Source organism: Crassostrea angulata, chromosome 2 (genome assembly GCF_025612915.1).
Source record: "Crassostrea angulata isolate pt1a10 chromosome 2, ASM2561291v2, whole genome shotgun sequence".
Lineage (NCBI taxonomy): Eukaryota > Metazoa > Mollusca > Bivalvia > Ostreida > Ostreidae > Magallana > Magallana angulata.
In genome coordinates, this window is record NC_069112.1 from 32,140,826 (window position 1) to 32,153,691 (window position 12,866).

General features: G+C 34.7%; 1 protein-coding gene across 1 annotated transcript; it reads left to right on the top strand.

The window, feature by feature from the left end:
• The first annotated feature begins 437 nt into the window (after positions 1–437).
• Positions 438–11,377, top strand: LOC128173092 (uncharacterized). Its single transcript, XM_052838817.1, has 11 exons — positions 438–697; positions 3,894–3,927; positions 4,933–5,091; positions 5,439–5,551; positions 5,794–5,911; positions 6,520–6,737; positions 7,181–7,228; positions 7,569–7,680; positions 7,906–8,289; positions 8,524–8,568; positions 8,686–11,377. The coding sequence occupies exons 1-11, from the start codon at positions 599–601 to the stop codon at positions 9,732–9,734; spliced, it is 2,379 nt and encodes a 792-aa protein (XP_052694777.1). The 5' UTR covers positions 438–598; the 3' UTR covers positions 9,735–11,377.
• The last annotated feature ends 1,489 nt before the right edge of the window (positions 11,378–12,866 follow it).

Genomic DNA, 12,866 nt, shown 5'->3' on the forward strand with positions numbered 1-12,866 from the left:
CTATCTGGCTTCATCCGCTGTTGTTTCTAGACCACTAAGTTAAACGTTAATTAACTATTACTTTTATAAAATGAAGTAGTAAAAAATAGGGGTTAATTATTGACTGTGAGCACGGAAATCTGTTAAGATTATGATTATGTTACACAAAAACCCCAATCAAACTTCCTGGTAAGTCCCAGACCCCCCCCCCCTTTTTTTTTGAGGGGGGGGGGGGTGGTAGTTAAAAAATAAACCAAGGGATGATCATCCGTATAGTAACGTTAAAGACCTGTAAACAATACGTCAGAATCAAGAGATAATCTTCCTTGTTAATTAATTTTTAAAGTCTGCGGCAGGACTTACAAGTGGTGTTTGCAAGATATCTGAGGGTTTCCGGTTAGAGAGATCGGTGGTTTCCGGCCGAGATCGGGGTTTTCCGCTGATAATGATTATGTTTCTCTGTCTTACACAAACAGCTGCATTCTTTCCTAACTACAGAAGATTCTTTTGTTGATAAATTGCTCACTCCAGATCTGAAATCGTTTGCTATGAACAAATCGTATATTTAACTGAATGACACAGATATTTAATCCTCTATTCGAAATGCACGTGCGGCGAGATGCGACTTTTTGCCAGAGTTGCGTGTTTCTTATTTTTGGCGTTAATTGGCCATAGTGTTGCTCGGAAACAGAAGGAGAAAACCTGCCGCTTACTTCCGGTAAGTTCTTAAGGACAAAAAAAAAATTGATTTGAAATTTAATTTATATCACTCAATTCTTTTCCCTGACAATTGCAAATTTAACTTGACATAAAAAGAAGATGGGGGATCATATAGCTTAAATAAATACCTCTTGGTTAAATCGTAAGATATGGACGGTTTTAACATTGTCTAAAATTTGATATAATAATTATTATTTTTCCCTATTTGTCGATGTACATGTATATCTACTTTAGTATAGCTTCAATGATGCTCTCATCATGTTCGTTCATAAGCATATGAAGCAAATGCATTTTACACCATATAAAACATGTAATGCATTGATCAATTTCGGTTCTGGCGCAGCCCGATGTTTTGAACCAAATGAAAAATCCCTTTAAAGGTCCCAAAATTAATACACTTTAATAAATTTAATCATAAATAAAAATCAAAACATTTTTTTAAGTGCCTAATACTTTTAAGGGCGTTGTAACAAGATATTATATCCACGCCTTAATTACCATCTTCTTTGAAGGGAAATTATTGTTTAGATATTGTCATAAGTGTCTTTTTTTATTATTCGAAATCTAAATATTTAAATTTAAAGACAGTCATTTTGGAAACATGCTTCAGATGATCAACATTGAAGGACTATAGATAAAAGTGGAAAATAAAACACTTCTTTCATATATAAATTAAGTTCATATTTTGCACTCTTGAATTTCAAAAAAAAAATTGAAAATGTGTGAAATCATCGTTATTTCTGCCGGATAAATAAATATCGATCGATCGATAGAGAGAGAGAGACAGATAGAAATATATTTTGTAAACAACAAAATTTTCCATCCTGTATTGTTTTACGCGGAAGATTTAGGTTTAATTAACATGACCTTCTCTCAATCCTACTAAAATGTGATGCACCCTTCATTGTTACATGTATAATAGAATTACGATGCATTTTTTCGCGCCCCGTCAATGCACTTTTGCATTTAGTCTGAGGATAAATTGACCAGGTTTTTAAAATGAGCACTAACACTAAGGAAATCTAAATTTATTTATTTCTCTCTCTCTCTCTCTCTCTCTCTCTCTCTCTCTCTCTCTCTCTCTCTCTCAGTACATGTACTAGTTTTGTTTTTATATTGCAATGACTACAATTTTAATCCATAGACGAATTTTACCAATTTTGCAAAGCGAGATGATTTAATATTCAAGGAATATAGAATCATTCTTTTAGCATTATGAGCTGATCAAATACGGTCGGGAGTGATCAAAGTTTTCTTTTATGTTAGATTTGATCACGTCCGACCGTATTTGATCACCTCATAATGTTCCAAAAATGATTCCTTATTACTTCTTATTTACATAATTTTCAGCAGTTTTAATATGAACTGAACTTTATTTATTTTACAACGATTGATAAGCAAGTTCTACAACTTATATTAATATCTCTCGTTGGCACGGATGTTAGCGCGAGGGGGTCAGTTGTACTATTTAATATCAAAAAGTCATTGTATTGGACATTACATAAAAAAAAAATCGGTTCGTAGTTTTATCTCAAAGACACTGGGACAATGTAAATATTTCAGTAAACAACAAAGTTTTGCTTACACGTTTGTAAACACTTCTTATATAGATGCTTTTGCTTCATTTACCATTGTTCATTCTGACGAATAAACGTTGTATCTTCGCTCCGTTTGGCAGGAAGTTCACAATTAACGCCCTGCAAAAGATTCATTATTCATACAAGTGGAAACAAATAAACTTAGTTAGGAACGACTAAACTCACAAGGATAACTAGTAGCCCCCCCCCCCCCCCCCCCAATTAATAAGGAAAAAAAAGCTGAAATACTTTGTTCTCGAATTTCTGTAGTATTAAATATATAAATATTTAAACTTCAATCTTTCATCTTAATTGTAATCTTATTTATTGAAAGGTGTGAACTATTTAAAACATTCATCTATCGAAGAATTGGTTTGAACATATTTTATTGTATAAACATATACAAATGGTTCGAACACAAGTTCTTACAACTTACGAGGTTCTTACCAAGTATAACAATTTACAACTGTATAGTAGTTTACAATGGAAAGTACATAGAAATGGATATTACTAATATAGTTAAGTTATTGAACAAACGTACATGTATAAAAAGTTCTGTTGAATTTGGTTTAGGCAGTAAAATTGAAGTTACACGAATCTGCCACAATCTCTTATAAATCTTTGAACAGCTAAAAAAATATGTTGGTTTAAATTGACACTCAGAAATTCGTCTCCCCACAAAAGTAAATGACAATTAATAATATTAATTTGATTTAAGTTCAAAAGGTTTGAAAACAATTCATTTCGTGCATTGATATAATTTTTACAACCAAAAAACAAATGATAAGAATCTTCTGGTAATCCGCATTGGCAATTAGGGCTTTCAATAATATTTTTTCTGAAAAGGTCGAAGTTTAAGATACAGTTATGTCTAAGTTTTGTGTGTATGATGTTAAGTCGTCTCTTGCCGAAGCAAAAATAGGACGGAGGTTTAATTTGGTTTAATTGAATACTGCTTTTGAAACTTGTAAAGGAGGAATTGTTTCTGATAAGTAAACTTAAACTATCGAAGAATTAAACAAAATTATATTATTATAATGAATTATGGTCGTAAGAGAAGCATCTATAAAATTCACGAAAGAATGCCTTTATAAGGTTTATGTTTTCCATGTTAAATTGTTATTTTAGGTTTTATTTTTCGTTTTTTTTTTAATTATTATTTTTTTTTTTTTTGAATTAGTAAAGTTATTAAGATTTTATATTTGCTATCAATATTAAAGAAATGAACTTCTTTGCGTATGAGTGTATGTTTTCGCGCATGAAAAAAATTATCTCTCAACCATCTTATTTGATTCCCGCAACCCACGTGTTAGGCACTCCACAAAATATGATCAACTAACTATTATTAGCGACGATGTTAATTCGCGATTTACCTGATATAAACAGGTTCGCTACGACTTATTTTCGCGATTGGAACCTTATCAACACCTTTCTAGTTTATTTACAAACATATGGAATGAACTAGTTCGCGGCAAGAAATATTCGCAACGATGAGGCTATTGCGTACCTCGCAAAAAATTCCCACGCGCGAATAAACAATAGTAAAATCTTAAGGAAGAGTTAGATAAGGATAAATATCAATTAATTTTTTTATTTATATATTTTTTATCGTTTCAGTCGGGAAAGTCTTGCAGAGCAGTGTATTATTCAGGTAAGTTACACTTTTAGTTCTAGACTAGTTGCAACTCACCCCATCCCACCCTGTTTGTTGTTAAATGATAAAAGTTTTCGCCTTATAACTTGCAACCAAGCTTTTTAAAAATTATCAGTGATGTACAGTATTTCAACATGCTATGTGCAGAGCGAAATTGCACAGTCTTAAATTTTTTATTTGGTTAGAGGATGGAAGTTCAAGTTCGTACAAAAAATCTACCTCAGACAGTAATGTTTAATGACGTTTGGCTCTGAGTCAGTTCCTGTGGTTTTTATTGTGTCATATATATTAGATCATATCCTCATATTTTTTTTTCTGAAAACCGCCACACCAAATATATTTTTTCTTCATTGATTCAAGTCTCTCCGGTTTTCTGCACATGTCGACATAATATTGATAATAATTATGAAGCACATACATAGAAAAACATAAAGTCTACATAAATACGGTACAAAGCATTATGGGTATCCATGATACAGGGGAAATGCATTACTTGATGTTGATTTTATAGATTAATCAAAACTGTTTTTGTTGTGGTTTGACTTTCATTATTTTTTTTCTTAAATTTTCATTAATTATGTTGTTGAGTTGATCCAGGATATCAAATAATCATCGAAGTAGAGATACACAAATTGTATTGATTTTCCATTATCTATGAATTTAAATAAACTTTGAACTGTGACTTTATCTTAATCAACGAAAATATGTGTAAAATAAATTTTAATGCAACCACACGCATATATATCATAACCAACTTTGCGTAAAGTAGAGTAACATTTAAAGACGCCCTCAAACTGTAGACAATTACACGAAGTTAATCATTTTATTCAAGTAACAACTTTACAACAATCGCAACTTCTCGGGTCTTCCCGGCAGAGCTCGGGTTTTATTCGAGCTCTGCCGGAAAGACCCGAAAAGTTGCGATTAACCAAGGTAATCTGATTGAATATCTCGAGTCGGAAAAAACAGTTTGGTGCTCACTCATATATTTTTTTCTTTCAGACTGTACAACCGAGTTTCTTCAAAGCCAATACCCTGTCCTCTACTCCAACTCCCAAAACATCACCATAGCAACACCAAACGTTACATCAGAAACCACAGATATAAAAGACAGATATGGATTGTTTACCTCAGTAAATGTCACTATTCACCCTGGAAATGGTAAATTTAGAGGTGTCTTTCTGATGCACGCTTTAACGAAATTAACGCATTTTATTTATGTATTTTTTTTCTTCGAGTAATTTTGGCAACCGAACAATTTTTTTTCTAGACAGGGTTTTAAGGATTTGACAATATATTTTTCTTCTTAAAAAAATTCGACTGCATATTTTTTATGGTAATGTATTTACTTTCAAATTAGTCAGTTAAATTAAATGATTGCAAATTCATCATATCTTTAATAAAACTATGCGAAAATTTGAAAAATGTTTTCAATATACATGTTCAATGAGCTCTACGGAGCCTTTCATTCTTTTATCATCAAATGATAAAAACAACTTTTTGTTCAGAATTAGAGACGGAGATCCAAGGATTTGAGGCACGGCTGACGTCAATTGAGGGATCAAGGTGTGTGATTGTGACTTCATTTGGGAATGGAACATTTTCCGAGGCAGAGAGAAATGTGAGTATGTTTTTGTTTTTATTTTAAATTCGACAAAATAATGCGCTGATCTTTTGCCGTTCAAATGCAAGATACAGACAGGAAACGGAATTTAAACATCTTTTCAGTGTTTTCTGATCGGAAAATACTAAAAATATTAAAACCCATGTGAATCATGTATTGATCAAATTGATTTCTTTTTTTTTTTCTTTAGCTTAAATTTGCGATATTTCTTAATTCAGTTTGAATTTTTTTTTCTGCAGAGTGGGTTTAGTTTTCGCCTTGTACTATCCAAGAGCGTTAACTTCTCCGTCTGGTCCTTACCCAAGTCACCGGCCTCACTCCCGGCAGAGAGCTTTATCCTGGCAGGAGAAACAATCGGTAAAATTATGTCTGTTCTTTTTCTTTAAATCCTCTTCTACCAACTCCTCTTCAACCGAGTCCTTTTGAGAAAAAAAAACTGCTCTTCAACCCACTTGTCTTCAACTAAGTCCTCTTCAACCAATTCTTTCTCAACAAACTTCTCTTGAACAAATTCCGAGTTTCTCTTTAACAAATTCTAGGCTTCCTCAGAGGATTCTTTTAAAATTTCCTCCACAACTCTTCATTAAACACACATCTCTTCTTCTTGTTTTCTCTTTCTCAAATCTAAAGACCAATCTTTACCAGACTCTTCCTCTTTTTCATTAAATTTTCCCTATCAGTTTAGGTAAACTATTTTGAAACATCAATTACATGACACTGTACCATTACATGGTTTCTGTCCATTGCGCTACATTTTTTGTATGTACATATGAAACAATCGCATGTTATTTGATTTCCTTTCAATATTTCTAAATTTTAACCAACTATTCATCCTTTTACGAAAAATGTTCCTCCCAGTTCCTTGCGTGAATGTTATTCAATCGCAGAATATTATAATCAATGAAAAGAACTTCAAGAAAATCGTCAATATAGCCTGATTTACATTATACATGTATCCTTTTAAGACTACCCGCCTGAGAACTCCTCCCTGTGGTATACAAAGATATGGTTTGTTAACAACTCACGTGACCGGATCGTCGAGGTCCAGTTCCAACCGGCTCCAGCCGCCTACGGAATCCGGTACTACAACATCCAGCTCCGTCAGATCAAGTACAGCGGGTTCGAGGGGATGACCAGCCGCTTAACGACTCACGCCAAAATGGAGTTCGCCATGTCCTCCTCGGTAAGTGTTTCTTTATCAATTCTGTGTGTAATCTTTATTGATTGATTTACGTCACATCGAGCATCTTTCCCTCCGATTTATTTTATCTAACGTCAAATTTGGTGTATTTCATTAATTGATTGTGTTTTACGTCATATCGAATGAATTTTATCTATCGATAGTGTTTTTTGTCATGTCGAGTATATTTCACCCATTGATAACGATTTATTGCATACTGCAGTATCGAATTTATATTCATTTTATCCTTTGAAGGATATTGATCTCCCGGTGAAAGGCGTATTATATTTGTTTAAGCAATAATTGTTGTTGTTGTAATGTGATAAAAAAAAAACTGTTTACGGAATATAAAATGCGCTTACATTGAATAGGACCGTAATTTAAACATTGACAAACTTTCAAGAAATGTTGCTTTTTAAGGTCAATTTGCTTTTATTTTGTTACAGATATATGTCAAATTTAGAGAAGTTGAGCCAGGAATGTACAGAATCAAGGTAGAATGCCGTGGAATCATTTTATTCGTATTCAATGTTCATGGGTATCCAAAATGTTCCTAGATCGTTGGGACGTAATTTTGTTGGTAATGTAATCGGGATAATTTTAATAAATATAAAACAAATGTTTGTATATGCGTTCGTTGGGATGTTAATTCGCGCGCAAGGATTACCCACGAAAGCCACGAACATTGGTCCCCAACGAACAATGATGATTCCAGAAATACTTTTTGACTGTGCAATAATGAATCTTTAGGATTAATTGCAATTCATGCCTATGAACCTGTTTTCTGTAACAAAGCAAGGATCTCTATATCCGTACAATGAATTACGTTTCTAGGTTGAACCGTATGATGATTTAAAAGGTGACCATGACAGATGTCGCTGTAAGAGGTTCGGTGCGTGCAAAGCTTGCAACTGCACGGAAACACCGACTTTCATCATTGAAGACAGTAAGTTTATTTTGAGTTTTATGTATTATTTTTAGCTGAGGAGCCATATCGGTATATGAGGACAAAAATGAAGTTGGTTTTAGGACATGATAGTTCTTATCTTTAGCGCAATATACGCTGCTTGTTAAAAAAAATGACTGAATTTAAATACAAATAGCAGAATACATTATTAACCTGCAATTAATGAATTTACATGTTAAAACACATACTGAATTATCTTTTTAGCCCGGCCAGTGGTTACGACATCAAAAGAATATACAACGGGCGAGATTTCAACGTCAATAAATACTCACGACATCGCCACCCTTACACACAAACAAACCAAGCAATGGAAGGGACTAAAAATGCAACTCCAAAACGATGACATCACATGGGCCATGGTATCCACCGGAAGTGAAGAAAAAACTCCCGCCCTGCACTCCGACTTACCTGAAGTGTCTGATAACAACAGCCAGACGGGTCAAAACTTCGAGGAGGCAGTCGGCGATGAAGGCGAGAACGAGGACGCCGGAAGTAGTTGGAAAGTTCCGGTCAGTGTGTTCTCCGTCCTGACGGTGGCGCTGGGTGCCATCGTGTCCGTGTTCGCTGTGGTCAATTACAAACGACAAGGTTAGTCTATCCTCGTGGACGTATTGTTTGGTTCTCTCCCATTCTCTGTTATTGTTTTGTCTCTTTTTTTCAATATTTTGTTCCTCTACTTGTCTTAAATTTCCCTTTTTTCTGTCTCACCAGCTTCCTTCCTCTTGACATTTGACTCTCTCTCTCTCTCTCTCTCTCTCTCTCTCTCTCTCGTAAACCGTATATATTGTTTATCAGTTTATATTTTTGGTTTGAATTTTTCAGGGAAAAGCTGCAGAACCATTAATCTTTACAACAACAATTATAAAGGTTTGTTCTTTGATATTAATGTAACTCTGTTTTATATCTTTTGATTGATCATATCGGTTTTGCACATTGTTTTATTCTATATATTTACATTCAAAAGCATTCACGTATTTCTATTAGGTTCCGGTCCCGGTATAGTGATTATCCATGACCCAAAGCACAATGCGCATGCGCAACAATTGCTTACATCCATCAACAAAGACATACCAGAGGTCATCGTGGAAACCAAAATGTTCAACGACAAATGTCTCTGGAAGAAACTCGCCTCGGACTCCACATTCTTCGTTTTGTGGATGACGCCGAAATCGTTTACCCAGTTTGAGCGACGACTGCTGAAGGATCGGCGAATACCATCCTCGGTGCTCTCTCAGATTCAAAAGCGATTCGTCGTGATAGAGTCGGAAAATGAGGAGTGTAGAATTCAGCCAAGGATCCAGTACTGGACCAAGTATGTGTTGAACAAAGAACTAGACATTTTTCTAAACTTTCTCCGAAGTAACGTTTTACAAGAATCGCGCGACGCTTGGCTTCCCTTCAAGCAGACGACAGCAGATACCACAGAATCACATCAAGCGTTGCTGAGACACTACAGTCGAATGGACTCAGGTATCCATAGCGATTTTGAAAACGAGGCTGATTTCACTCCGTGCGAAAACGACGTAGAAAAGGCTAGCATAGCTGCGGTTACAATAGCAGAATGCCACATGGACGCACCGATTACGCATCAAAACAAACCGACCGCATTATCTTTCCCTTCGCATCAACTCGCCAAAAAGACTATCGCTGAACTCGAGATATTACCGGAAGAGCAACGAGAGCTCTCGCGCGTGGACACTAAAGATCGGTTTATGCCACCGGAAGCGTTTTCGTGCTATGACGTAGAAGGAAGTATTTTGTCGGAAGCCATCATGTTCCTCAATGAACGAAACGCTCCACCAATGGCAGCGAGTTTGAAATTTCCCGAGGACTCCCTTTCACTGACAAACGACGATTTCTTGATGTTTCGCGCCTCGGTCGATCGGCGTAGCGATACACCTGTTTGTTATCAGAATTTGATCGGATATGAGGAGGAAATTGAGGAAGACCCGTATGAAGACCAGAGCCCGGATGCTGAATATCCACCACTTCCGGTTGGGGACGCGGACAGTGTTGGCGGACTAAGCTGCTAGAAATCGATGTATCTGCTGTTCTACCTCAAAGATTGAGATATGAGATATTGAAATATGAAATATTGAGATATGATTTTAAGAATGGATTTCTATGTTTTTTTAATTTTACGTACAACGATTTTCTCTGTTATTCATCTCAAAGCTGTAAAATCATATTATAATATCATTAGGCTTGTATCTGCCCTCGTTAATGAAAGTGCTTAAAACATTTTGAAGACATTGTAATATTCAATGGAGACTTTATCATGTTTAAAGCGTATGTCGCCATTCGTCGACCAACTGTATCAGAAAAGCACAAAAAAGTTTTTTAAAATGAAAACAATCAACCAATGAAACAAAAAACAAAAAATGACATCCGTAATTTGGTCTACATTACACATTCAACAAAAACTGTCTGAAAATTACAGCAACGTCCTGTATTTGTAAATATCCTCGGTAACCCACTCGGTAACCCCAGGAAGAAGGACGAGGATCTTCAAGGCCCATAGAATGTCCTGTTACTTTGAAAAAAAATACGAAATTTGGTCACCAAATTAACGCACTTTGAAAAAAAAATTCAAAGTGCGTAATTTTTTCAAAATGCATTTCAGGCCAATAGAATGCACACGGAACGAAGAGAGTGTGCAGAAGGGGGAGGGGCGTTTTTTCATTCGGAAATTTGTCCCTTCCTCTGTCATTGTCTCTCTCACACTCTATCGTTGATAAATATTTCACAAGCTTTTCCCAATCAACAATATTCATGAATGAATTAATGTTTTCTTCTTCTCTAAACTTTCCCCTTTTTTCTGCCGCGTTATCTTCTATATACATGTTGACCTCAATTATCAAAGTCGTCACTTTGCAGGGGCCAAAGTTTTTGAGTCACAATAAAAGGCTTATATAAGATTTTACATATCACAAGTATATTCACACTGCCAAAAACCCACAACCCCTCCCCCGAACGTATGCATTATAAGTGGAATGGAGATAGTCCTGCATGTACTTGTATCCTGTAATGGTGGAGGGGGGGGGCATCTTGAGTAGAATAAAAAGTTCCTTGGTGCAGGTACATGTATTAAATAGACTTGAAATCTTCCATTTCTATCTATACACAAGAAGATGAAAAAACCACCACCCCACCCCCACCCACCCCTTATCAATTACGAATAATTTTATTGTATTCGAGCATACTCATTTTGTAAAATTTATTTTTTTTAATCATGTGTAATACTGATGCGAATTTGAAATTTTAAAAACACATCATCATAGTTATTTTTTTATTAATGAAAATAGAGTAACTGTATTTTTTCTAAACTGTTTTCAAAGAAATTTTTCATATCATAACTTTATTTTTGTTTTAAATTAACTCAATAATGTTTTTTTCTTTATTTCTTTTTATTTAATTAACTTGCAAAAGGAGGGCAGCTATTCTTATATATGTTAATATATTTATAGCTACAATTTACTTTCATTGATATTATATGAGTGTATGCACAAAGCTGCAAGTTATAATATATAAAAAAGAAAGATAACAATTTGTGCTTCTAATTTTAAAATCTGAAATTTGTTATACGTAAATATAAATTGTTTATGTTATCTTTGTGCAAATTTGACCTTGTTCTAAATTGTTTTGTTTATCTTGAAAATAAATACATTTTGTTCAAGTAGTTTTTTTTTCTCTAAAAGGGGGACGCACTAGATTTACTTCAACAGTTAACACAATCATTTCCGATCTCTCGCTACCAACGCTATCGTAACTTCTCGGTTCTTTTTAAGCGCGGACTCGGATGTTTTCGTTCACGAGAAGTTCCGTTTGCTTTAAGATGATAGTGCATCTGAGTAATATACACTGAAAATCCTCAAGCAGGGCTTTTTTCTGTGAAAGACGGGAAAAAAGCCATGCGATATGTAAAGATCAATATATTTTTAGCTAACGGGAAAAAACACTCTCAAAAATCATTACACATTAAATTTATCAACAAAATATCCTTTGGTTTTGGTTAGAGAGAGAGAGAGAGAGAGAGAGAGAGAGAGAGAGAGAGAGAGAGAGAGAGAGAGAGAGAGAAATTCAAATTTATAACTGTCAATATACTGTAGACGTACTTTTGTCCGCGTATATATATATGTTTTTTGGATGGTCATGTGAAATTACATGTAGGCCTCATGCAAAAGAAGCGCCCAAAATTTCCACCAGAAAAGGAAACGTTTGCTCTGAAAACACTTATGTCCCAAGGCTATAGAATTCATTGCTCTCTTTAAGTGATATCTATTTAAGTGTATAACCACAATGGCCCAGTGTTGGTGCTGACCGGGGCTTCCGCCTATCTCTTTGTTGATTAATGCGCCACCCTCCTTATATTTTGAGAGGGTCAATGATAGATTCCTTTTATCTTCGTTCATTGTCCGTTATATAGATATGAACCCCACTTGACTGACCATATGATGACCATTGGTTCATTATGTAGACTACTATAGACACACTTTATGTGTATACACAAAGCTTCCTTTTCTTTCGATTTTAATTCGATGTTTGGACAATAACATAATAGATAAATCCTTGTTAAATGAAATACTTCTTAACCCCCCAACCCCCCCCCCCCCCCCGCTCCCTTTTCCCCAAAAAATCTGCGCTGTTGTCTTTATGACTTGTAAAACGCGAAGAAGATGCCTTAAAATAAAATAGAGACAATATTGAAACAACATTGCTATGACCCATGTGGATTTAATTGTTAATTGTTTTATTATCCACGGTAATACACGCTGCTTATAATCATTGCTTTTAAGTTTTTGTATTTTTACGTACTTAAATAGGATATTAAGGTTTCCGTTATTTAGATATATACTAAGGTTAATTATTTATATCTGTGTTTCAGTTTCTATGTACAACGAGAACGTCAACAAAGTCAGTTTTTGAAAGTAAAGTCAATAATTTTGCACTGGGTATTGTCTTAAGTTTACAAAATAAATACATCATAATAAAGATTATTTTGTTCTACTTAAGGAATTAGGAATCATTCTATGAGTATTATGAGGTGATAATTTCGGTCTGGGCGGGGTCAAATCAATAGATTTGAACACGCCTCGACCGAAATTATCACCTCATAATATTAAAAAAATGATTTTGATTCTTATTACTTATATTAATATTTTTCC

Excerpts from the sequence above, each read along its gene's own strand:
- LOC128173092 (XM_052838817.1), top strand. The coding sequence starts at position 599 with ATGCGACTTTTTGCCAGAGTTGCGTGTTTCTTATTTTTGGCGTTAATT. Across the intron at positions 698-3,893 it reads AAACCTGCCGCTTACTTCCG|TCGGGAAAGTCTTGCAGAGC; the intron begins GTAAGTTCTTAA and ends TTATCGTTTCAG. Across the intron at positions 5,552-5,793 it reads TTTCCGAGGCAGAGAGAAAT|AGTGGGTTTAGTTTTCGCCT; the intron begins GTGAGTATGTTT and ends TTTTTTCTGCAG.